The sequence below is a fragment of the Astatotilapia calliptera genome, chromosome 22, assembly GCF_964374335.1.
Source record: "Astatotilapia calliptera chromosome 22, fAstCal68.1, whole genome shotgun sequence".
NCBI lineage: Eukaryota > Metazoa > Chordata > Actinopteri > Cichliformes > Cichlidae > Astatotilapia > Astatotilapia calliptera.
Window position 1 is genome coordinate 10,197,018 of NC_137442.1, and position 27,471 is coordinate 10,224,488.

The 27,471-nt window shown below is 41.3% G+C and overlaps 1 protein-coding gene across 4 annotated transcripts; it reads right to left on the reverse strand.

The window, feature by feature from the left end:
- Window positions 1-1,159: 1,159 nt before the first annotated feature.
- fhl3b (four and a half LIM domains 3b) lies at window positions 1,160-27,434 on the reverse strand. Of its 4 annotated transcripts, none has more exons than XM_026157241.2 (6): window positions 27,112-27,434; window positions 11,840-12,023; window positions 7,653-7,827; window positions 6,625-6,794; window positions 4,487-4,673; window positions 1,160-1,740 (listed from the first exon to the last, which is right to left on the reverse strand). In XM_026157241.2, the coding sequence occupies exons 2-6, from the start codon at window positions 11,993-11,995 to the stop codon at window positions 1,589-1,591; spliced, it is 840 nt and encodes a 279-aa protein (XP_026013026.2). In that variant the 5' UTR covers window positions 11,996-12,023; window positions 27,112-27,434; the 3' UTR covers window positions 1,160-1,588. The 4 variants fall into 4 exon arrangements, with proteins under 4 accessions (XP_026013026.2, XP_080152003.1, XP_080152004.1 ...); XM_080295877.1 differs by lacking the exon at window positions 27,112-27,434 and adding an exon at window positions 24,490-24,508; XM_080295878.1 differs by lacking the exon at window positions 27,112-27,434 and adding an exon at window positions 16,806-16,961.
- Between the last annotated feature and the right edge of the window lie 37 nt (window positions 27,435-27,471).

The following is a 27,471-nucleotide window of genomic DNA, read 5'->3' on the forward strand; positions in this document are numbered from 1 at the left end:
TTTTGGAGTTTTTAAATTGGATCATTATCTTTTCAATGTCAAAACTGAAGATTTCTAGTTAAAGGGGTTTCGGTGAGGTAGAAAACCTTGCAGGAAATAATCAGCTTGGTGAGGAGGTCTTGTGTTTGCTTCCCCTGCCATGAACACCAGCTTGGCATAGCATTCATATAAACACAATCAAAGCAGATGAGCTCAGAACTGTAAATATTTATCCAAATTATGTAAGTAATAGTGAGGGAAAGTCTTCCTGGGATGACCCTCGTGAACCTTTCTTTGGGAAATGGGTGGAGTTTTCAAAAAGAAAATTATTCTGTGATTGTTTTGTGCTTTTTTAAGAAACGGGTTGCCATGACATTTTAGGATGACGTAATGGTTTTCATTAAGTATGAAGACAAATCTTTCTTTTCCTTGTAACATGGAAACTAATAGAAAAATACTGCTTTGTTTGTGCAGATGTGAATAATAACTGAACTCAGGTGTTCTTCTTTTAGCCGCTCCCACAGCAAGTCATCAATCTCACCCCACCCTGGCATCTTCCTCTGTCACCACCAACCCTCTGCTTGTCCTCTGTCACTACATCCATGTACCTTCTCTGTGGTCTTCATCTTTTCCTCCTGCCCATGCAGATCCATATTCAGCATCCTTTATCCAATATGTCCATTTTTACTCCTCTGCAGATATCCAAACTTGGCCTGACCCATCTCTCTGATACACTCTTTTCTCATCCTGACTATTCTGCTGACGTCCAATGAAAATGTCATCATCTTCAGCTCTGCCACTGCCACCTCCTGTCTAAAACAGCAGCACTGAGACCCTTTAGAGGAGGTGGTGTCAGTGTGGTTCAAAATAAACTCCAGAACGGTTCATTTACAGTCTGACCCACCGACCAGCTGCATGTCAGAGCTAAATGCCTTACCATAGATAGGTATGCTTTATATTCTGGGAATGCAGTAGAGTACCACAGACGTGCAGAATACACAAACTGTAACAACGGACCCTAAAATGAATAAAATTGCCTGGAAAAGTACAAATATTACTACAATTTCCCCTGTTATCCACTAGCCAGTTCAGATCAGAATAAAACAGCTGCAGGAATGAGGATGCCCTTCATTTATACAGTCTGAAGCTATCTGTGTATTCATGCAGATGACTCGACCAATTACAATCCACTGTTTATTTAATGACATCTTATTGCATGTACAGCAGTAAAACTTTTTTATAAGCTGAAAAGAAAAGGTGTTAACATAGTGAGAGACTGACTGCTTAAAAAAGAATCAGTAAAAAAGTAGGAACAATTTTGCCAAGCACGGGACATTAATTTAGATGTTTACATAGATCTTTTGCATATTTTCAATTCTTTAATGTGCAAAACAGAAACATTTAGAAAAAAACAGTAAGTAATACACGAGACTTTCTGCATCTAAACATACACATCCGTGTGCTAAGAGCTGGTTTCAGTTGTAAAAACTGAGCTTTGGTCCAGCTTTAGGCTGAGTGATGGTTGAAACTGCATGTGCAAAGCTGAGGGTTAGAAGTTTTCTTCTGCTGGCGGCTGCAGACTTTGATATTTCGCCGTGGCCTTGCAGGGTCAGTCTTCGTTGTTGCAGTCTGTGCACAGAATCAGATCTCGGTCTGGGAAAAAGCCAGAGCCCACCAGCGACACGGAGCAACGCGAGCACTTGAAGCACGGCTGGTGCCACTGCCGCTCCTCAAAAGAAACGTACTTCCCATCTCCAAACCCTGCAAATACAAACACGCAGCACATGAGCAACCAATGAAAGGATTTTTTTTCTTTCATTCGGGGTGGAAAGCAGGCTTTCATAACAGCCTCGTAAAACTGCGGAAATAACGTTCGTGAATTCGTGATAACATCAGCAGCTGGCAGCTACAAGGAAAGCACTGCCAGCTCTGTGTGCCCTCAAGTATTGCAGCTCATAGCTGCGGTCAAGAGCATTTAATTGAAATCCTCATTTATCTCTGGCATCTTAGTTAATGATGGAAAAAGATAAAGTTCATAATGAGTCTTCTTGTACTTTGTTTCCACCATGTGTAGATCTTTTGTTTTGTTTTTTTTAGCTTTGTGGTTGTTTCTAAAATTATTTTTAAATGTGTGTTTTGAGAAAATGAAGACGCTTCATTTCACGCTTGTTTTTGGATTGCTTGTGTACTTTATCCATAACCAAGGTTAAATTAAGAGGCAAGCTCCCGAGCTGGAAAAATTAAGCCGAGGCCAAAAAAACATGCAGTTCCCCTAGTGGCCACTTGGGGCTGACTCCTAAAGTGAGTCAGTCCTCACAGACTCCCCTGTGCCAAGAGACCAGTCAGTGACCTCCCTTAGCAACCACAACAACCTAGCGACTTTTCATCTTCAACTTTTAGTTTGAAGGTGGAAAGTCTCCATTTCCATTTTAGTTTGAAAGTATCTGCAGACAAGTCAGCATCTACCATGCAAGCTACTGGTGATGGCAGTTTTTCCATCACTCTCTTTTCATTGATTTAACCTAGCAACCAACCACTCACAAAAAGGTTGGGAAATATATATTTTCCCTAACAACCCAAGGTTGCTAGGGGGTCACAAACGAGCCTTTAGGTCAATGTGAGGCCTTTTGAATACAGCTTCATTTACTAATGTAAGGCTTCAAAATACCACATCTCAAACCAGTGGGTGACGTCACAACAGCTTTGCTACATCTCTTAAATACAGTCAATGAGTTGACTCATACTGCAGAGAACTAGCACCTAAATCTGCAGCTTTTTAATTAGATTTACCAAGCTTTATGATAAGTTTCAGTTAATATTTTGCTTTCTGGCCATAATTTTATAGACAACTCAAAGACTCATTAAATTTTGTGTCATAATTTTTTGCATTTTGATCTCAACCAATGTGCTCGGACAGCACAGGAATTCTGGAAAATTTTGGCATCATTGGTGGAGATGGTGTTTGAAGAAATATGCATTCATGTGTTTAGTATATACAGACTCCTGCACACATGGAGCAAAGCATGAGCTGGCCTAGCTAGAAAACATAATGCTGCAATTAACTGAGAAATATTTCCCTTATGAATTAGTAGTGGCCAACAGCAGAGCTAAAGGAAATGACTGTTTACATTAATCATGAGAAAACAAAATAAATCAGATGTGTGTGTGATGCTCTTTAGTGTTTGCTAACTGTCTGGACACTTTTCTTTATTTCTTCTTTATATACAGTTCCAGTGGTGGAAGCCCATATTATAGATGGTCAAAGTTTCAAATAATGGGATCATCTGGCAACCTCTTGTTGCTAGAGGAAAAATGAATGTGCCATGTACTCGCTGAGTGTGATGCAAGCTTTTCACCTTCACATTAACTGGTGTGATTTACAAGTGAAACCAATTCATGTCAGAAGGTGCAGCTTTTACTAAGAAAATGATTGCTCCATATTTCCAGTGACCAAAGAAATCCCAAAGAAATTTTTGTTGCAGCATTCTCTTTATGTCCACTTTCACCTGCTAGCAACTTCCAGCAACTACTTGCCAATCACTGTTTTCCATGGTCACCTGTGGCTGAGAGCGGGCTGCTCTTTAGGCCTGAGTGATTATGGCTCAGTTTATGTGAATGTAATCCCTGTGAGCCAAACGTTCAGGCTTCAGACTGCTCTAAGCGCCAAGTTTTGCACAGTTTATCTACTCTTGGCTCTGTATGATGTCACAGAGAGAGGATGCTACTAATGTGGTGATTTTAGGCACACGGGTTACACACTGGATGAAAGGGAGAGGAGTTAAAAAGCTTTTGCTAGACAGAGGCCAAAAGGCCTCAGCACAGAATAAACGAGGACTACTTTAGAAGATCAATCATGCAAAGCTACTCCAGTAGAGTCCAAGAATAAACACATGGAGCTCAAAATGAGCATCATAAGAATGCTATGTGATCAAATCTTGGTGGAACTGGCCAAGAAAATCAGTTTCTGAAGATTAAAGTAAATAAAATCATGTTTTTACTGGTGTTTATAGTACAATTTTATCATTTATATCCATCACAAGTGTTTACAGCATTTAGTTTACTCCGTAATGGCAGCATTCCCGTTCCAGTGGAGCATCCAGCCTTAGATCAGCATCTCTGCTGAAGGTTCACTCTCCAATCCACAGCTATATCCAATGTGTTTAAATCATTTCTAATGGAAACTGGACTTTTTTTCTGCTGCTGTCTGACATTAAAAGCATTCACTGTGAATTAATTTGTTTGAATAACAGGGAGAATCCACACAGAGGACACAGAGAGGCTCAGAATTTAAGCCCTGAGTCACCAGACCTGCTGAAACCTGTTTGCTAAAGATAACTGTTTAGTCCTTTATTGACAGAAGACCATGAAGACACACGAAAAACAGATAAAGGAGAGGCGCACGGTATCTCCGACCTGAAAGAAATGAAACCAGGAGCACTGCATGCACATCGTTTCGCAAGTCCCCAACTCGTTGTGTAAGCTCTGGGGGAATGCACTTATTACTAACCTGTGATGGCCGTGTTGCAGCCGGCGCACTTTTTAGCATACAGGTTACTGAAACACTTGACGCAGTACGGACTCTCCCCCTGCGAGGTGAAGGGTTGGCCAGCTAGCGGCGTTTTGCAGCCCGTGCACAAAAAGCACTCTTTATGCCACACCTCGTCCTTGTAGGTCACCCCTCCTTTAGTCAGAGCCTGAGAGACACAAACTGGGTCAGTAAGACATGTAACACATTAAAATCCTGCTTCTAAAGCTCCTGATCCTGCCACACATTTGGCACATAGCTCAGGACTTTTTCTGTGGGCTTTGTTTTTAATTGGGTTTATGCTTCTTTTAAGATTACATACAGGTGGAATTTCAACAATACATCTCAGTTTTTCCACATTCAGCCCATTTAATGTTATTACAAAGAAATGCTTCTACAGTAAATGAAAGAAACCCATCAGCGTGCATCACTGGGTGCTGTTGTATTATGGCACGTCAGAGGTAATGTCTTTGTCGGTAAATGGGCTGTAAAATTTAGCGTAATTAAGACCTCTGATTGGGAACAAATGAGTCTGGACCACCACTTAAGAACAGATCAAGATGTTATTCCTTCTTAACTTCCAGCTGTGTGACGCAAAATACAATAAAAAGTCCAAAATTTTGGCTTCCTTCTTTTTATACTCTGCAAAATCGTCCAGTGGCCGGGTTTGGACTCTTTGCCAGACCGATTGTGGCCCTCAGGCCACACAGTTGTGAGAAACTGTATGGCCTGGAGAAACATTTAGAGAAAATCCAAAATAAATCAAACTTGTGTACCGATTCTTGTTTTTTAAAGTCATTAAAGCTGTACAATCATTCCATCCTGGAAAAAGATCAGTTCAAAGAAATAATTCAAAAGCCCAAAATTACCATGATATTCATGCCCACGATGGGTGGATGTAAACCACTGACTTCACTGTAACAAGCTAGATTTAGATTAGCTGTATTGTGTACACATATGTGCATTTATCTGTTCAATTCAATCTAAGCGAACTTGTTTAACAAACTTGTTCACACTACATACATTTTTCAGGATAAGCAATCACTTCTTTGCGCTTTCATGGTTGCGTCGTGTGTTGCTGACAACGTATTTTTGAGTTATGACTTTCTAGTTTTGTCTATTTGAATATTTTCTTATGTTCCCTTGTTTGCATGCATGCATTCTGTCTATAAGCACAATAGCAGAAAAAGCTTTGAATGAATTCTCATAAAACTTTGTAGAGGTGTAGAGTGGGATCCTGTTAACAATCCATTAAAATCTGACAGACATTCACTGAGGTCTTCAAGGTCAACTTAATGATTTATTGGTCAACAAAAAAAGCATTGCATAGAAACTGTGATTCTTACGAGTGTGCTGTATAATGTGAAAATATAGAAAGGACTGCATAAAGATTTAAACTATCATATATTTGACCTCTGATCTCTATTGATAGATCTGCTGTACAGCGCTACATACAGCCTTTTAAACTATGCGTCTTACTTTCCCTTTTTCTTAGTTCCTGGTTATAGTTTTTGTTTTCTTCGTGTATTTTTTCCTTTTCAGTCTCATTCTCTGTTTTAGAGTTTAGTTTCATCCTAATTTGTCAGTACCCCTGTATTAGGTTCATTTCTGTCTGTGTTTCCGTTATCATGTTTCACTTCCTGCTTTATTTTGATGGTCGTTTGTTTGTTTCCTTGTGTTACTTTTACCCGTCTTCATCTCGTTTCTGCAAACACCTACGCCTGTGTTAGTTTGTCCCAGCTGACTCCACTTCCCACATTACCGTGTGTGATTAAGTAGCTTAAGGCTGCCTGTGTTTACTTGTTGTGTTGTACTGTGTGCTTCCTGCTGTCTCGTGCTTTCCCTTATGTTGTTTATTTTGTATGATCCACCTTCTTTGGGTTCATTCCAGATAACCTTTTGACATCAGGTGCTCTGTAAACACGTTGTGTAGTGGTTGTGTAGCGTTGATTACTCAGGAAGCTGGATCATCTAGATTTTTTGTGGTAGATTATACATTTTAGGAGTTTAAATTGTCAGGAAGAGAGAAAAAAATGTAATTTTGGACTCTGTAGTGATATATTTTGGTGTATTCTGGTATTTTCCAAAGGAAAGTTTTAACGATAAGATTATTTTTGCACCTTTTTGCAGTGGCTGCACTGAGGAGCAAACCTGCCCTCGTAGCAGGGCACGCAGTAGTAGTTGTTTTTGTCTGGGATGAAGGCCTCTGTACCGATGGGCTTCTCACAGCCGTGACACGCGAAACAGTCCTCGTGCCACGTGGAGCCGTCGTACTCCAGCATCCTCGATCCTGTAAGAGAGAAAAAAAAAAATCAACGCCGAAAGCAAAAAACTTTTGATCGTTTGTTGTTGTTTTTCCATGTGTAACTCTTGGCTCCTCTTTGATCTCTGCTGTAAATACAAACTGGAATGAAATCTGATAACATTCATACGAAGTCTGTGAAAACCAAAAGTGGTGATTCGGTGTGATGGCTGAACCTCTTTTGGCACTGGTAAATTGCTGCAGCTCCAGTGCATCAAAACAGCGTGATAAGCAGTAACGTAGCCGCTGCGTACATGTCCCCGGCCTTCTAGCACAGTTTTACCCATTTTGTAAGCGCCCTTTAGTTCAGAATCACTCACCACTGAGGTTTAGAGAAGCTGGCAGCCAGTCATGCTTATGCTTATGAAACTGGACATCAGATCCTTTAATCACTGAGCTTGTTTTACAACTTTTGGGACCTGAAAGGCAGCCCAAAAGCATGACGGTGTTTTGAACATGAACTTGGCTGCACATGTAAGAAATGGGGTAAGAGGGCAGGCACACCAGTCTGATCAGAAACTAAAGAAGAGAACTGGTGTAACATCCACAACCCACAAGCCCGTGTAATTTTCAGTCATCTGACACCGATACTTTGCGTGTTTTCTTCACAGCGGCAGGAACTCTGCTGGGAGGATTTCAGCAGAGCGAGGAAACAATCACGCTGTCACATCTAAGCTGTCACCCTCCCTGATAACTACTGCAAAGAGAGGGTGTGAACTTTCCGGTATCGGCTCTGAAAGGCAGTGAACGTTCGAGTTTGAGCGATTTGTTGCAGAGGAGGCGGCTTATGAACATGGTTCAGTGGAAAGGAAAAAAAGTGATACAGCCTGTCTACATTGTCTCTACCTGGCATGACTGTCTTGTCGCAGGCCACACACTTGGAGGAAAATTCATTGCGGTAACAGTCGCTGCACACCAGAGCGTCATCCTGGCTGGTGAAGGGCTCGTCTGCCAGAGAGCGGTCGCAGCGGAAGCAGCGAAAGCAATGCTCGTGGTAATGTCTGTTCTCATAGAAGAGCTCCTGAGGGAAGACGAGAGATGTGAAGCTTCAGATTAAAGCGTGTCATTGGTTAAAGAAGCTCGGGGTATCGAAAATGCAGTTTTGTTCTCTTCTGTTCTGCTCTTGTGGCACACACACATCTGCTGGTTATCTGCTTAAAAAGGCACACAATAAGAAGCTAAAATGAAACCTGATGAAGATGATGAACTGGGTTTAAACCTGCTCTTCGCCTCACCCTATGGTAGCTGGGATAGGCTGAGTTGGATAAACAGAGGTGGATGGATGAACATTTCTACTTAAAACAAGATGGTGAAAAGTTCAAATAAGTGGATACCAAAAAAAGAGTTTCAGTGATCATTTCTTATGCATGATATGGCCCTTAGCTTTCTGCAGAAAGCTTCACTTGCTTGTTGAACTGCACACAATAAACAGTATGAATTCTTCCAAAGGGAAAATTGTTGCTTTTATTGTGGCAAGAAATGCATCTGGGCATGAAATGAGCTTCCACTTTTATTTCCTGGCACATGGATGTCCCAAAAGCTCAAATTAGGTGCTGTGAGAAGCATGTCTGCAGTGTTTTTACCTTTATTGGATTACAGGGACCTGCTCTTTGTGAATGAACATGGCCAGTCCCTATAGAGGCTGGATATTGTTTACCATGTTGCTTTATCTTTTATTACTGGCTGTAAAAACCATGAACATCCCTGTTCTCTCTTTCCTATTGGTTGGTTTTTGCATTTAAATCTCTGCTTGGGTTGTTTCCTGCTTATTTGTGTGCCTGTAAGTGTAAAAACCACATCCAGTACTACCTACGGTCTTGCAATATGTTGTAAATGTTTGTCTGCAGAGTCAGAACAGAATTAGGAAAAAAGACTTTTAAATATTCCGCTTTTTCTCCCAGGAATATTCTACAGAAGGAGCTGGAACTGTGAGAACTGGCCTCGACGAGGGAGTTTGAGCCCATTTTCAAGGAGTGAGAAAACACTTCTCTTCATTAATGTGACTGCTTTTGATCTTGCTCTTGTTACTGCACACAATACTGCATATGATACTGTAAATGTGTTATATTGTGTTATATTTACTGTCCAGCCCTGCTGGTCAGGTCTGTCTTGAAAGAAAAAAAGAGATTTTTCAACTTGAGATTCTTAACAACACTTTTGTCTGGATATCTACAGTGAGGTACGTGTGGACAGGGGTGGATGATTCTTAAAAATGTTACTTGATCTCGATCACAACTTTACGTCATGGGCCAGATGCATCCCACTTTGATCCTGAATTGGAAAGACCAACAAAACTCCCCTTTTATCAGAGTACAGAAGTGTTATTTATACATTTAATCCTTGATATTTGTCAATACAGTGGAACCCCGACTTACGAAATTAATTCGTTCCGAAATTAATTTGTAAGTCAAAATTTTCGTAAGTCGAAGCACCTTTTTCCATCGCCTTTTGAGTGAGGCAATGCTGGCTGAAGACAAAGTTCTTGGTGGAGGAGGAGGTGGCGGAGGTTGAAGAAAGCATACGTATGCATGCATACATATGTATGTGTATATGTACATAACATTATGGAATTTAATTTTTTTTAATTTTCTATTTTATCTATTTCGTTACGCGGGCATTTTGTCGTACCATGGGCAGAAATATTGCCGTTAAGTGCCTTCGTAACTTGAATTTTTCGTTAAATGGGGTCTTCGTAAGCCAGGGTTCCACTGTATAAGGAAAAGAAGTTCAATTTTAACAGTACATCTCAGTGTTTCTACACCATAACAAAATGCTGTGGTAGTTATCAAAAGAAATCTGTCACTCTGACTCTTAAATTGTAAGAAATAAATGTGTAAAGCTCTAAAACTTATGAAAATACTGTTAAAAGTCTCAAATTTGCTCTTTTCTTCACGTTTTCCACAGCTGTGAAGTGAGGCCCGATTGGAGCCTTTGCCGAGCCGATTCTGGTCCCCAGGCCTTACGTTTGACACCTCTGCATTATGTTATCATTGCATGCATATTTGATTAAATGCTGAGGAGTAATTATTCTTTTAAACTGTGGATGGACAGATGAAAGATGCCTCACTATAGCCAAGAGAGCTCAAAACATACTTTTATGGAGGTATGAGTCATTTTGTCTTGGTTACAACTATCTGTGCTAAACTATTTACCGTTTAATGCAAGTGACACAGTGTATTTCTGCACTCTTTTATAGATGTAAGTGTGCAGCAGCAGCTAAGTTGAAAATAATTGTACTTCTTGAGCCTGTCTGGACATACAGTAGTCCCGCTTCACTGTTTGATTCAAAAGCAGGGAACTAAAACAATGTAGGCTACAAGTTTAGACTTGATTTGTTTTTGTTTCTTATAAAAAGACAAGAGATCATGTGCCCACAGCGCCCCGCTGTCTCCAAACAGAAGAGTTAACAGAGGCGTTCCCCCTTTCTTCATCATTATTTTCTTAAAAATCAGAATAACTCACTTTGTATTTTCTCTCCGTAACAGCTGCTTGTGTTCCAGTTCACATGCAGTTCACGCGAGCTCTGTGATAAATGGCTCCATTGAACGGTGGGTGAAAAACGTATTTTTGAGGCATGGGGTTTCACAGCAGGGAACGGGATGAGCGATGCGTGCTGTTACGTGTTGTGCAGCCAAAGCAAGCAGGACTGTAATTTACTGCGCTCCCTCACAGGGAGTCCATAACTCACAGGACACTGGTGGCCTGGTGGCGTCTGTGGGTGTTTCCTTCAGGACAGTGTTTTTAATTTTCACTCAGCTAAAGCTTTTGGACAACTTAAAGGGGATTACTGACAATTTGGTGGTCTGTAACTAGAGTTATGTTTTCCAGGCACAGCAGCTGGAAAAATTATTGTAAAGGACTCCGACTTGCACAATTTTTATTGGACGAAGAAACATTTGCTTAAGTAAAAGCGGCAACGCTACAGTGTAAAAACTACTTTTACTGGATAGTATGACAGTTTTTTCACATATATAAATTGTTTTATTTACGTACATATTCAGGTTTTATGTGCATCTTAATTATGACAGAGCAGATTGAAAATAGTAGATCAAATGCTTGATTTATTAGAGCGACATTACATCGTTATAGTTTACCATCTAGACTCCATCACTTCCCACAAACCTGATGCACAGTAAACTGAGGAGTTATGACTCCTCCACCACCCAAACGTCTGCCTGCCGGCTCCAGGGAGATGTTTGCTTATCATTTCCCACAAGTATGTTACACTGTAAATTGGGGAGTGATGAGTGATGGAGCCTAGGGGTGGATGGTGGGGGTGGTGAGGGGGTTGAAACAGCAGGGAGTGATGGAGGGATAGACCAAACTGGGAGCATACAGAGCAGGTTGAGTTGCTTTTCTTAACTTTTGATGTGAATCTCTTGTTCACATCCCCAAGGTGCTCTATTGGATTGAGATCTGGTGAACTCTGGTAAATTCATTTTCATGTTCATGGAATCAGTTTCAGGTGATTTGAACTTCAGGAAGCAACCATCAGATGGAATGGGCATTGGCCTTTAAATGATGTCACAGCCTACCTGAAGTAGTGTAACGGGGAAAAAATATTCCTAACAAAAGAAAATATACCTAACAAAAGCTCAGCAAGAAACATAGTTGTTACTGGATGTAACTTCGGTTCTATGAGTATGTGCATAGACCCTGAAACTCTGCAATTTCAGCAGACTTATAAATTCTTTCCAATCCACACCGTGTGACATAGATCCAATAAAGTTTGGACAAAGATGCACAGCTATAACTCCTGTTTCTTTTTTCTTCAGATAGTCTTCCTCCAGGACTCCAAGAAACTGTGATGGGAGTTTAACAGACTAAATAACCAATCCATTTAGTTAGCTGCAGCTCTGCCTTTTAAAATACTCTCATATTTTCCATTTAAAAGCCTAATGCTCCATCTAAGTAAAGTCAGGCAGTATAAAAGTCCTTCTAAATTATGTCTGATGGTAACTTGCAGTTAAAATAACAGTACAAGGTTGAGCAGATATACTTAAATCTTTCAACAGTGTATAATGCGAGCTCACCTTTGCATTGTGTCCAATTATTTCTTTGCATTCCTGGCAGGTGTTGGCGTACAGGCGGTCGTAGCAGGGGATGCAGTGGGGATTGTCCTCCGCCAGGATGTACTTGCGTCCATACAAGGACTCGTTGCAGTTTTTACAGTCGAACCGATCACTCATGATGATGCCTCTTCCTTAAGCCGACCTCCTGCAAAAAAACGAAACAAAAAACAGATGATTCACAGACGCAGTTTAGGATTCAATATCAGCAAGAATGCAGCACAGGAAGGAGGAGGAGAAGTGAGATTAGGAAGCCACAGAGAGAAAGCAGGAAGAAGGTTTTCATTTTTTTATATACAGTGAGGAAATAAAGGCCAACAGGAGAGAGCTAATCTACTGAAAAATGTTAGACTGCAGTCTGAGGTTAAACATTACTCAGGAACCTCTCCGTGCTTCAGCTGCTATAAGCACAGAATGGGCTGAATAAGCACACAGTTAATGTTGATATACTGTAACTCACTGCCGTAATGATATACAAGCTTCTCCCGTTTCATCATTACTCACAGAGAGTAAAAGCTCACTCCCAACTCGCTCCTGCATGAAACCCCCTGTGGCGTTTTTGGCGTTGACAAAAGAGGGACTAAACAATATTAATTGTTGGGAGGCGAACTGACACGACATTCTCAGTTTCAAAGGCTCTCAAGCCCTTTTTTTTTTAATCTGCGTTTGAACTGTGTGTCAAGGGCCACACAGCTCATTTGTCCGGTCTGTTTCTTCTGTCAACAGCTTCCTCATGAACACTGTTTTTCTGCAGACTCGGACACGCAACATCTATCGCAAGAAACTAGGAAAATACACACAAGGCAGAAAAGAATGAGTGACAAGACACTGGCAAACTGCAAAGCTCTATGTTTGGCTCTTTAGTGAACCATGAAAACTGTGGGGTTTGCAGCACTCCTGCAATAAATCTGATCTTTTTACAAGCTTTAATCATCATTGGAAAATGTGACACGTCTCATGTTAAAAATATACCTGGCACTTCTATAAATCAGCAAGAACTTTAGTATATTTAATAAAGTCGTGCAAAACTTTGCATTCAGCGTGAATATTCCTCAGTTGCAAGCCTTTGAAGAGGTTGAAATTTTACCGTTTTTAGTTTGTGTTACATTTGAGCCCTCCTAACTTCATAAGCACAGGAGCCGCATGAAGCTTTCAAAGTTTCCAAAGTTAAATTTGAGGGTCTGTAACATGATAAATGCTCACAGTATGAAGGTAAGGTCCTACCTGGCTTTATCTAATAGACCAAAATTGTTGTAATTTTGAAAAAACTGGCTTATTCGGAGGGCTCAGTTCAGGATTTTTGTTCAGATTAGATGGATTTTGTGTGGAATGAGCCTCTAACTTCAACTCCAACTTTAAAGCTGTGCTCAGCCGGCTTTTCTGAGCTCTGCATCAGTCCCTAAATGATGAACTTACATTCACCGTTTGCTGAATCTACAAATGACTAGAGTGGCAGGTCGTAGTGCAGAGGAAGAACAGGTGGAAATAAGGCCGGGCACACAGACATCCCGCTGTCATTACTGAGCACACAGACAGGCATTAGGAGGGCATGTGACCCTTATTTTCTGCAGCAGCAAAAGGAAATGAGTGAGGAAATGAAGTGCGGGAGGCTTAAATATCCTCTTGAAAACATTTAAGACAGGACAGACGTGGGCTTGAAAAGATATATGCGGTGTGAATGAGGATCACAGATAAGAAAAGGTCTCCAGTTTGGGGATATGGTCGTGTTCAGGATCACTGCATGTAAAAAAAAAAAAACACTTAAAGAGGCCTAACCTATTTTGGGCGAAGAGTGGCTTTGACATGTTTCTGTAAAGTCGGAAAGGTTCAACACAGTGCAGCTGAGAGACTTTCAAATCTCCCCGAGGGATCAAGGAATGAGCCAAGCCCCCCTCTTCCTCTCTTCATCACCGACTCGGACGTAACGATGAGAAGACCCAGAGCTCACGCGAACTAAAGAAGGCCGCTCGCAAGTGTTTTTAGTGTTCGGCTGGCATGAACTAAGTGTTGTTCTGAAGCTTTTTGCTTCACGCTCTGTAACCTCCAAGTATTTGCATCTGGTCTGTTAAGGAGTGATGGTGGAAGTGCAGTTTACATTCCTCGTGTCCAGCGCTATCAAACATTTTGTTTCAAATAACCAGCGATGCAGTAATTTCAGATAAACATGAAAAGAATAAACACTGTCTGCTCTCGGTCATGGTCGGCAAAGATGCCAGAAGCAGAAACTCCCGCTCCTCCAGGACATTTTCTCCAGGAGGGGAACGTGGAGGACCCCCTCCCTCCTCGCAGATAACAGCGCCGCTTCCTCTTAAAGGCCACCAAGCCGGGTCAACAAAACATGGAGGAAAAGCAAACTGATAAAAAAAAAACCATTACATCCCAACGTCTGGCTTCTGTCACATTTCTGTCTGGATGGAGAAATCAGCTCAACTTCCCTCCTAAATCGTCTAAAGAGGCTTTAGTTTCTATTCTCGTCCGTTCGTGTCTGCGCTGAATGCAGTGATAGAACAATAGCTTTCCTTCCGGACATAGTCTCCGCATTTTAGCGCTTCATGTTTCTCTTCCTGGACCACAACATCTGTGAACACATTTGTAGTCTCCAGCTGTTGTCTTTCATCAAATTCTCCTGTAGGCTTCCAGTCGGGAATTCTAATGGGACCGGTGTTCAAATGCATCACTGCTGAAACAAGATTTCATGGCTCCTGTAGGACAGTACAACTCTCAAGCTGTATTGTCATCTATACAATAGAAAACAGGGTGAGACAGGCTGTGAATGCACGTGGGACCAGCAGGATTAGTTCAGCTTAGTGGGAGCATGTGCAAATAAAGTTTAGAACATGCCTAAAGCTAACCTGTTAGGGCATATCTCCTTACTAAGAGAAATGTCAAACACCATCAAACGTGGATTAAACAAGCTATGAATACAGAATGAGACAAACATGTTTTGCCTTGCTTCCATTTCACAATATTTAAAGCCTCACTCACACAGGCTTAGAGACGTCCAGTAACTGCTAAGTGACTCAAATTCACATTTTCATGCATTACGTGGTCAGTGTGGAACTACTCATCTTTCCCTAGCAACTAGTGGTTGCCGGGGCATCACAACCGGTCTCTTTAGTGAATGTATTATCTTTCTGTTCCAGATCCACACACAAACATGAGAGTGGCACAGAATAATTTGGAGTGACTGGAGTGACCCACAGTGAAGCCTCAACCTGAATGTTTTCACCATCACCATCGCCGCCTTGGTATCATAAGGCCAGATGTGATGAGCCAGAGGCAGACCTGACTGGAAACTCACAGTCTTGTCAGTCACATGGTTAGCCACTCTAATGATGATAAGATATAAAATTTATTTTGCAATGTGTCCTGAAACTAGAAACTGAGCCTGTAAAGTCATTATGAAGGTGTTCACTGAGGTCACAGATCAAAGGGGCAGAGGGTGTAGACTTCTATAGAAATGCAAGATTTTTAGCAACTACAGGAGATGCTCATCATCATGGCTGCATACATATTTAGGGTGATAGTGGCTCAAAGAGTTGGCAGTTTGTCTTGTAATCGGAAGGTTGCCGGTTCAAGCCCTGGCTTGGACAGTCTCGGTCGTTGTGTCCTTGGGCAAGACACTTCACCTACCGCCTACTGGTGATGGCCAGAGGGGCCAATGGCGCGATATGGCAGCCTCGCTTCTGTCAGTCTGCCCCAGGGCAGCTGTGGCTACAACTGTAGCTGCCTCCACCAGTGTGTGAGAGTGAATGAATAGTGGAATTGTACAGCGCTATGAGGGCCCCGAAAAGCGCTATATAAATGCACTCCATTATATTTATGTGTCCAGAAAAGAAGCAAAAACCAGTGAAATAAAAACAGCAGATAATGGGAATAAGTTTTTACAAAATGCAAAAGATGGCTGGTACCATCATCTCAGCAAAAGCAAAGAAAAATGCAGAGGATTATAACTGCAAACCAAGACTGAATTCAGTGTTCGAGTGCATTTTGCATCAGGCATAAATGCAAAGCAACACCACCAAGTTTAATTTTCTTTAATTTCAGTCTCCAATAACGCCACACAGAAAGGCTCCAGCCTGGACCTTCCTGCTATGAGGCACCAGAGCTGACCAACATACCAAGTGACCAAATCACTAGTCTAATGCAAATAAGTGTATATTAAGTACACCTTATATGTCATATATAAATAGAACGAGAAGCCAAGTAAAGAAAAGTAAACCCACAAAGTAAAACCTGGAAGGTTTTTTTTCTGTGTAACTTTTGATTTCTTAAGAGGCGGATTTTGATTTACACAGATAACATTTTCCATGCCTGAAGGAGAGCCCATGAACTGGAATGCCGCCTTCACAAGGCTTTTTAAAAAGGGATTCAACGTCATCAAACGGAAGCTGTGGGCGCGCAGACCTTTCCCTTCTTTTGTGAACTGCAGAGACTTGTCTCTTGCCTTTGCACAGATATACACATACTTTATCTTTCTTTCTTTTTTTTTACCTCGTTTACTGAACACAAAATTGACACAAAATTGACACAAAATGACAAATTAACTATATAAAATGAAAGCAGGTAGATATCTCATAAGGAGTGATGTCAAACCATTTTGAATGAGGTGTGAGACAAGATTCCTCTGAACGCCTCCAGAAACGCCATGCTTATGTAGCAATAACCAATCAGACAAGAATGACTTTATCTGCATACCATCCAGACAGGCTGACACACTCAGCTGTCTGAAACACCAACTGACTTCGTAGTAATTACCTTGTTTAAGAGGTAATCAATTTACAGGTGTCCTCTGCAACCACACCCGGGAATTCATGTCACGCTGTTCTCTTCATGACACATTAAACCAAACAGTCATCCATTCTGTCTGAGTACTCTAACTCACACTCAAGTAGCACATCTGCTTAAACCATTTAAACCCACAATTCACCTCGGTGATTGCACATGTTGAATTTTTCGCTGATACGCCGTCTGCCCTGGAGAGAGATTTACCGGGCTCGCGGCTCGCGGCACTTTGTAGAGGATCAGCCTCCTGTCTAAAGTCCCTTCATGGCTTGCTTCTGTCGTTTTACTCCTCAGCAATGTGACGGTTTCTTGCGACAGGAGCCAGGAAATCTGCTCGTCTGGTTGTTAGTGTTTACTTTCCCTGCGGAGGAATTTAGACTTATGTCTGGGGTTCTCAAACCAGATTATTCCATGATGAAAACCACTGTCACATGCAATAAAATCAAGCAAAGCATATATGAGGAACGTGTTAAATCTGTCACAGGCACAAAAATATTAAGTCATGCCATATAAAAGAGGCTCAGAGCCTTTTTTGGGTATTTTTCCCCTCAGCCACCTGAAACTCACCGGCACACCCTCCAGTGTGTCTAAAGAAGGATGTTTTTAATGTGTTTTATTTTAAATTACAGTCGCCGCTTTCTCCACATTTGAAAACAGAGCCTCTTTCAACAGTTCAAACTGGTAAGCAGCTAAGAAAACAGGCAATTTTTTTTTAAATTAGTGGCTCCAGAGATGACGATGATGGTCGAGAAACTGTTCCAGACTAAAATGCGCATAAAATTTTTTACCTTTTAATAGCCAACAGTTTGCCAGCGTTTAGGTTCTGTTTTAGTCGCACACTAAACAAGCACAGTTTCAGAAACTGGAAGAATATTTCCCTTCAAATCAAGGCTCATACATAAACCTCTTTAGGCTGTGCCAAACAGACAAAAGGTCTTTAAAAAAAGCTAAAGAGTATGACCCGGGTGCCTTTTCCTCTAGCACCAAAATAATGTTGACCTTTGAGTTTGGTTTAACATTAGGGTGACAGTGTTTGTCTGCTGGACAATTCAACAAACTGACCCTGCCATGGTCCCTGTTATATTTGTGTATCTTTTCTTTCCTATCTGAGTTATAATGTTTAGTGCTAGGCTGTACTCACACTCGACTGCCTCACCCAGCTGCACTGCAACAACCCAAAAACACTTCCGCTCACCGCAGAATCTTAACATTGAAAAGTCGTTTTGCTGAATATAAAAGATTATGCTATGATGCTTTTATGCACGCTGTCACTTGATTGGATAAGTGGGGACAAACTTTTTAGAGGCAGCCAGAGTTGAGGAAGAGTTGGAGCGATCATGCTACGTCCTGCAGACTGTGCCCAAGTCCAGCTGAACAATGCTCGTGTCCAGTTATTGAAGCAGGCAATGGAGTGGTAAATGGTAAATGGGCTGGTATTCTTACATAGCGCTCAAAAGCTACAAGCCTCATTCACTCAGTCACACACACACATTAATGCGAGCCTTTTTTCTATCCCCAAGCATTTTGTCTGTCAGTCGCAGAAACACTCACATGGATGCACTGGGGGAACTTGGGGTTCAGTGTCTTGCCTAAGGGTACGTTGACATGCAGACTGTAGTAGCCAGGGAATACATCTACCAACCTTCCAATATGGATGATTCGTTGTACCTCCTGAGCCACAGCCATCCTAACGGAACAGATAATTTAACCATATTTAGATTTTAGAGGTTAAACACGCTCAGGTAGCCCAAGTGTGAGTACACTTGTACTCTTTATGACTCGGTGTTATTTACTTATTTTTCTTTTGGCTACTTCCTTTTAGTTTTCTCATGGGTCTTACTTCCTGCTTTTCTCTCTTTCCCGCCTTTGTGATCTCCTACCCCACATTCATCAGTTTCACAAGTGGTTTAACTGTGAACACTTGTGTCTCACCAGCAACTAACCATGTGAATATAGTGTATATAGTCCTGTCTCATAATCCTAAAGAAAGTTCACTAAATATATCAGGTTTGCCTTTTTTCCTCTTATAAACTTAACAATACAATAGCCTCTTTCTTCTGTATAGTAACACCCTTTAAAAATCCACAGACTATAAGAAAGTGTGTGACAAAGTTGGTTTTCAATTACCTCACCCCACTTCAGTGTTTATTCCCCCCCGAAATGGATTAGGGCGCTTTAACGGCCTGCAAAGCTCCAAACAGTCCTCATATTGTGCGACTGCTGCATTACACAACCTGGATTTGTCTGAGGTGAATGAGAATATTGACAGCACCCACAATAGAGCCCTGCAGCACGGAAACAAAGCGACACCCTTTTGGTTTCAACTATAGCCCGATAGAAAGTAAAATGAAAAAGAACAAGGCCGGTCTCTCAAGGCCGTCAGATGACTTTGCTTCCTTTCATCTCCAGTACAAAGACGCTCAATGTGGCGTGGCTTCCTGCAGATCACATGGCCAATTTCGGCTGCAGGCACACAAATCAACATGAACACACATTGTCGTTTGTGTTGGCTCTGATTAAAGAGCTCATCAGGATGAATTGCTTCTTGCTGCTGTAAACACTGATGTTATTTTGAGACACTGAGCTGGCAGATCGGTTACAGTATTTTGGTTACTTGCACATGGAAAAAAAAGAAGATGAAGAAGAAGAAGAAGAAGGGAAAAAAGCTGCAGTTTCAGTTGTGAAATCCTTGAAAGGTCAGATTCAATATCAGCGACTCAAGGGGATTATAAACAAACTGTGACTGTGTCTTTGATAATCGGTTAAACTCCATTAAAACGACACGATTGGTATGGATGATAAATGTCTGTCTTTCTGCAGATCATACATTTAGTTCCAGCTAAACTCTGAAGAGCTACATTTCCTGTGAGGTAAACTTTGTCTGGTTCGTTTGATTCAAACCTGTGATTTAATTAGGCATCATTAGATATTAACAGAGGTGGGACCAAGTCATTGTTTTGCAAGTCTCAAGTAAGTCTCAAGTCTTTATCCTCAAGTCTCAAGTCAAGTCTCAAGTAATGTCAGGCAAGTCAGAGTCGAGTCTCAAGTCACTGGTGTAAAAGTCCGAGTCAAGTCACAAGTCTGAAACTTTGAATTTCAAGTCCTTTCGAGTCTTTAAAAAAAAAAAACAACGAAAAAATAATGTTGCAGTTATGCTAAATGTAAATGTTAGACCATGTAATTTTAAAATCTGTGTTTTTCTCAACACATGACAAAATAGTGAACTTAGAAAATATACACAAATTGTGAAATTGCACCTCTTTAAAATGCAGCTCAATTAAACTTAGCTCCAAGAATAATTTTCACCGACATTTCTGAGATAAGCTGCATGTTATTCTTGGATGCGGTTGTAGGACCGGCTTTAAAATCGCATGACAAAAATATCATACACATTAAAAAAAACTGTATCACCAACGTAGCCTGGACAACATTTGCTAGTTAGATGAAGTCAGCTATCTCATCGTAGCATATTTATATGCATATTTATAATCATACGGTTCTTGGAGTGAGTGCATACACTCATGAAGTTTAGTAACTTCAGGTCACTGCAACAAGCCCAGGTACAGTTTACCGACGGATGGGTACAGGACCTTGAAATGCACCGTGTAGAAAGTAAAGACCATCGTACGTATCATAAGTTTACCAGTCTCACAAATTGTCGTCATAAATACACATTCCTTAACCGTTTATTAATAGGACCTTTGAGCTCAACGGTAATTAATTAGTAGTGGAAATAATTTCTGGTAGCATCACAGAAATGTAGCAGTGACAATAATACTGTATGCTGTAATCGTACTGGGCAATTAGTGATACAAAAAACCTGTTTTATCCTGTGAATAAAAGTATATGTTTTTGTCAATGTACCATAATAACAGAGGCGAAACGCAATATTGTGTCAGGACAATTCACTATTTATGCACAATAAATAAAGGAGCATAGCGCGACAATTTCTGTTCAGCGCCAGACTTGCTTGTAACCTATATCACTAATTATGTTATGAAAATGACGTATTAACTACTAAAAAACACTGACCTTTGTGTAAATGCTTGGAGCAGACTAACCTGTGAGCTGGAGGGTTCTGGGACGTTATATTTGACCTTTGAATGGCTGCAATCCAGGCCACCCGTCGCCTCTTTGTTACTTCGGAAACATGGCTCGAACAATTTCTCTTCAACGAGGTAATCCGATAACAACCGATCTCTTTACCCGTCGGCTTCCCGTGGCTGTCATGCGACCGGCTATTGCAGTTAATAATACAACGGCTTCTTGTGTTTCTTTTTATCGCTGTATAACTGATTTTAATTGAAAGCCTGCGTGCGCTAGTACCGCTTGCCACGAGTTCCCAGAATCCTTTGCGGTTCTACCCGTGAATGACGTCACATTTTCAATCTCTATATAATATGCATGTTAAATTTTGTATTTGGGGTAAAATATCAAGTCTTTTCAAGTAAACCGGTTCAAGTCCAATTCAAGTCCCAAGTCATTGGTGTAAAAGTCCAAGTCAAGTCACAAGTCATTGGTGTAAAAGTCCAAGTCAAGTCACAAGTCTTAGAACATTTTTTCAAGTCAAGTCTAAAGTCATAAAATTAATGACTCGAGTCTGACTCGAGTCCAAGTCATGTGACTCGAGTCCACACCTCTGGATATTAATGCCACCCAGCCTGCGTCATTAAATCCAAAAACACGAGGAAATAAAGTTCTTTTAAAGATGTGTGTAGCTTAGTTTTCAGTCTCCAGCTGGCTGTTTGTTTATCTGTGGAAACAATGTGGGCCGCAGCTGCTACTGTCGACTCAGCTGACAAACATTTCACAGTCAAACAATTGAAAGAGTCACTACTGCAAACGTGTTTCACCCTCGGACCTGAAGGACTCACACACAAAGGAGCGGTCCTGTCCACGTACGCAGGACGGTGCAGGCTCTGGCTCTATATTTCCCACTCTGTCATAGCCCACTCAGTGTTATGCTGCCATTCACAGTCACATAAAATCACTTGTTCATAAAGATTACTTTACCTCTCTTTGCTTTAATTCTTCAGATTTTAGTGACTCTGTTTGGTCTGTGACGGCCACACGAGTGCTTCCAGGGATTGCACTCCTTAAGAGGTGTTTGATACACATACTTATATATATTACATATATTTGTATCAAACCTTTTGTAATTATTTAGCTAAATATTGCATGATTTTAACCAGTTTAACCTTTAAAGTGCTTTATTTTATGAGCACTGTTGATTAAATTTTACTCAAAAAATTAAATTAGCCACATTTTCCACTCCGTTCCTTTAAGTTCACGCAAGCAAACTTTAACCACTGACAAGACTCTGGAAATGTTGCTGAACAGTGGAAAAATGCAGTTTAAGTTCAATTCATCAGTTTGTTTTTAGCCTTCTGCTGGTGTCTCTGGAGATTTTACAGCTGGCCAGACTAAATCAAGGGTTCTCAAAGTTTTTGTGGCCAGGGATCCCTTATAAGGTCCCCCTCAAAAGCTTAACACCAATTAAGTGTTAGCATCATCGTCTCTGTCGATTGACTCAGAGCTTTACTGCTACACAGCAAGAAAGCTTTTTTCCACCCTGAGAAGGATTTGACAACAGAATGATGTGATGTGTCACAATCGTGTCAAGCTGTCCAAAATTACTCTTTCATTCCTGTCTAAATGGGTTAACTTTGACATTTTTGTTTTTACAGAAGCTAAAGAAATGGGAACATGTGTTGTTGTTGTTTTGCATCAGGCCGCTATTAACAAAGTGCCTAAAGATATCATTTAAAACTGCAGACACACTGGTTCATCCCTTGTGTTAGGTGCCTTTTTCTGTTTGAATAATTCATCTGTCAGGGATCAGCGGTCAGATACACGGCCTGGACTTAAAACAGCCAGCGTCTAAAGAAAAAGTGTTAAAGACTTCAGAAAGAAACATATTTCTCAACAACACTTTCAAAAATACAAGAAAGTAATTGGAAGAAAAATATAAAGAAATTAGGGATGGTGCAAGACTTTTGCACTATTTAATAAAATTAAACAATTTTTATGAGTTATTCCAAATTATTTTTATGACCCAGTGGCTACAGGCTCCAGATCACTGGGGATCCACATGGACTAAATGACTCTGCGATTAAATAACTGTACATTTATGGTGTGGGGAGCACAGTGGTGCAGTGATTAGCGCTGCTGCCTCACAGCAAGAAGGTCCTGAGTTCCACCACCTGGCTGGGCCCTTTCTGTGTGGAGTTTTCATATTCTCTCCAGGTACTCTGGCTTCTTCCCACAGTCCAAAGATATGCAGTTAGTGGGGTTAGGTTAACTGGTCATTCTAAATTGCCCATAGGTGTGAAACTGAGTGCAAATGGTTGTTTAGCCGTGTGACAGGCTGGCAGCTGTCCAGGGTCTAGGATAGGCTCCAGCCTCCCCATGACCCTGACAAGGATAAGCAGAAGAGAATGGATGGATGGATGTTTCAACAGCCCCATTCATCCACCACCAAATGCCCACAAACGGCTTCACCAATCCCAGTTACATCAACCCACCTGCGCACCACCTGCTAAAGGTGCAGCTTACATTCCTTTCCCATTGCCGCATCATTTTGTTGAGGACTTGCAGTCTCACCTGTATCAAAACCTGTTCCTGATGTAGTACCTGTGAACCTCTGATATTCAGTACACGGTTAAAACAATGAATGATGAGTTGGAAGAAAGCTGAGGAATCTTCATCCTGAGAGGAAATGAATGTTTGTACCAAATGTCTTGACAATTAATTGAACAGTTTGTGAGATATTTAACTAAAACTGACTGTACAGCAGTCAGGAGATCATCAAAGAGACATTATAATTCATCCCTCAGGAAACATCAGTGTCTGTACTGAAACTGCAACCCCCCGAGCTGAGCAGTACGGCCCAAAATCGACTTAAAACATTTAAATATTACACTGAAATAAAGATGAAAGGAAAGAAAGTAGAAAGAAGGATTCAAAACAAAGATTACAATCAAGTGGACCTGTGGAGTCTCTTAAAACTAGGTTTGTTTTGGCAACGCGGTTGTTTAACTTGGAAAAAGACTGAAAAAAAAATAAACAGTAAGCTTGATCTTAAATAGTCTACAGAAGACTATAATCCAACACAAATACACGAGTAAACACTTTCCCATCAGCTGTCAGCGAGCAGAGGACATCGAGTTCAAGTCCTGGGTGTTAATGTAACAACTGTTTTCTGACAGAGTGCCGAAGCTGCTGTCTCTATTTCATATTTACTGTTTGATTTATTTGTCCCGATGGACTGGCAGCCGGTCCACGGTCTAGCTTTTCCTTGTGCCCTCTGACAGCTGGGATAAGCTCCAGCCACGCCTGCAACTCTGAGATGGATGAGCAGTTAAAAGAAAACGGATTGGATTTATTTGTTCAGGGCTCCATCTTTGTGTTGCGGAGTAAATAAGTAGAGACAGTTATAGTCAAAAGTATTTTTTCTGTCTCACAGCCTCAAAGCTAGCTGTTTGCAGCATTGATGCATAAGTGCATGTCATACGCATCACTTAACTAAATACAGCCAGGACAGTATAAACTCAGTATACTTTCACTGTTTCCACAGGAATTAAGAAGATAAGTAGCAGCCGGTCAGATCTACATCTCAGACTCTGCAGGCCTCAGTTAGCATGTTAAAGGTTAAAGTTACAGAACAATTAGAAAAAGACTGAACAAACAGTGAGGTCATCTGTCTGACAGCTGAAGCTTGGCTCATATTTGATCGTCCTACTGCACAATGATCCTAAGCAGGAACAAAACAGAAAGGCTGAAAATGAAAAGAATTAGGAAGTTACAAAGCTCCAGTCAAAGTCCTGAACCTGATTGAAATGCTGCCACCCTCCTTTCTTCTTTTCTCTCTCCTCTCACTGCCCAACAGGTCGCAGCAGACAGCAGCCCCTCTCTGAGCCTGGTTCTGGTTGAAGCCTCTTCCTGTTAAAAGCCAGTTCTTCCTTCTCACTGTCACCAGTTCCTTTCTCACAGGTTTTGTGGCTCCTTCTCTGTACACAACGGTTTCTTATAATTTAAGCCCAAAAGAGATGTGCTCACAGATTTCTTTCTTTAATACAGCAACATTGAGACGTAATGTTAAAACTGGACTTCTTTCTCTTCTTCAGCAACTTAACGAAAAAGTTAAAAACTCTTTTACATTGACAGTCAAGGGAGCTTCACTGGTCTGGTGAAAGTGGGCTGTATGAGTTTGACACCTCTGTGCTAAACAAATGGGACAACACTGAAAAGATGCCTGATTGTGTCAGGACTCCCCAGATATCTATTTACACCTACAGCCAAGGGGCCACTCTGTCAGTGATGGGGTTGTACACATCGTGGACAAACACTGGTTTCAGCAGTGAGTGAAGCCATAGAAATGGGAGTGAACCAAGGGAAAGTGTATCTTTCACCATCTTAGAACGATTGAGCTAATCCATCCTCCAGTTCTTGGCCATTGATCAGCAAATGTGAAACTGATCTCATCGCTCACGTTGTATGTGACGGTGCTGGTTTTGATCTAGTTATGTTTGGTGAAGCCTGCAGTTAGATGAGACTGAAAAAGTCACGTGGATGGGTGAGGAAATGTTCCTCCTGCTGAAAACGCTGCGTCCAGGTGAACCAAATATTTTCCAAATAATTCACGCTTTACTTGGGGTGGCTGGAGCTCAGGCGGTCATCCACTGATCGGAAGGTTGGTGGTTCAATTTCTGGCTTCCCCCCAGTCTGCATGTCAACTATCCTTGGCCATGTTGCTCTCTGATGCATCAATCGGAGTGTGAATGTGTATGAATGTTAGATACGCACTAACAGATTAGAAAAAGTGCTTGTGTGAATGAGTTAGTTATATAAAGTGCTTTGAGTTCTCAAATAGAGTAGAAAAGCGCTATATAAGAACCAGACCATTTACTTTTGGCTCTTCTTCACACACTTTCTTGTTTCTATGAATTTATGTATGAACATGTACTTAAATGTGTTTTTTTATGGAGAGATTTGTCCACTTCTTTAATGTATCTATGTGAAACACTTTAAATGTTTTTTATTATTATGACAGTGATAGCTGCCTCTTGGCTTAACCTTTTTTTTAGGAGAGCTATGCAAGAAGAATTTCCTGAAATTCCAACAAACTCATCACAAGCTGCACAACAGGACTAGGAAATGGAAAAGACAGGCATGTGTGTGAGACTGACTCACGATGACACTGACGGTCTGAACGTGTGGCAGACAGTCGTAAAAATCATCTCCTCTCTGACAGTTTTCCCTTTATTTTCTAAGTCTGGGGTTTATCTCCACTGAGCTGGAGCCAACCAACCTTCACCCAACACAAGAATTTCAGAGGAATGTGACTGTGGTCAAAACGTGGCAACACTGTGTGGTTCCACCATGAAGGGAAGGGGAAAGAAAAGAAAACAAAAAGGCATTTTTCTTCTTCTGCCCTCTGTTTTCTAAAAAAAAGACAAAGGTCAGGAATTCCATTCAGCAGGAAACAAAAACACTTTTCTTCAGGGTGAGAGCGCAATCGGAGATGATTGTTTCAATGAATGTATTAATTTGACCTAATGGATTGGAACATGGGGATGGTGTGCGGTGATGGAAACTATGAGTGCCGGAGGCAGGGGGGGCAGCTGTTTGCTGAGTCTCCAGAACAAAATCTGTAATCTGATGGAGACATGACATCACTCCAACAGAACAGGACCGAAGGGCCTCGTTAACACGAAACAGACTAGAGTGCAAAACATGTTTGTTTGTGTGGGATTTTATTGGCCAGATATTACTTTGTGTGCCTCCGGCATCTGAGCCAGTTCAGCTCTTGAGGGGGGAAGTGTTTCCTCAAGGGTCTCCTTGTTCTTTTTCTCATAAATCTGACTTCAAAAGCACTTATTCACAGTATCAGTTACTCATTTGGACCATGTTCAGGCTCCCAAACCCCCAAATAGCATCATTATTTCCTCACACTAAAAGAACTTCCTTTGGCTTCAAAGATTTGGTTTATATCGGTCCCACATAACTTTAGAGTCCACTTTCTAATAAGGCACATTTTAAAGATAACAGTGCAGCTTTAGAGTACATTGAATTATCACATTTTAATTCAACTAAGCAGTTATTCACTTTTAAACCTAATTACTAGAGTGAGTTATTACAACCTGGCAACCTGCAAGCTTCTCATTTAATTGATCAATTACTAACTATTAGTAAAGCCATGAGTGGGTCATGAAGAGAGTCTTCATAAAGAGTGGAACCTTTCATTTTAAAGCCTCAATCCACGCAGATATTTAACGATGACTAAAACATGTCAGTAACTAGTTTTGCAGCAGGCGAAGACAGGTGTTTATGCCTCCGCGGATAAAACTAGACCTCACAAAAACATTCATTTTTCACACAGTAAAGCTACCTAAAGCTGCTCCTTTACCCCCCTCCTTATGCTGTGAAGCTGTCAGTAAATGTACACGTACCGCTCTCGGCGCACCAGCAGTTTTTGGAGATGCTCACAGGAGACTCTACAGCCTCTACAGGACCTGCAGCCTCAGCCAGCCGCTCTGCTCTGCTCTGCTGAGATGACAGATAGTTAAATCCACCGTGGACTCCAGCGAGCTGAAAGCTGACGGCTTTCCACTGACAGAAGCATCTGCGCCGTCTCTGGTGCGTAAAACCAAAGCGATTCCTCCAAAACCCCGCCCCTTTCCCCCACCCACCTCTCTGTCCTTACACTCCCTCTTTATTTCACTTTGCGGGGAGCTGAAAGACGGTAGACTCCATGTGTTTTCTGGACGTAACTGAATATTTTAAATACATGGTAGACTTTAAGGGATCCT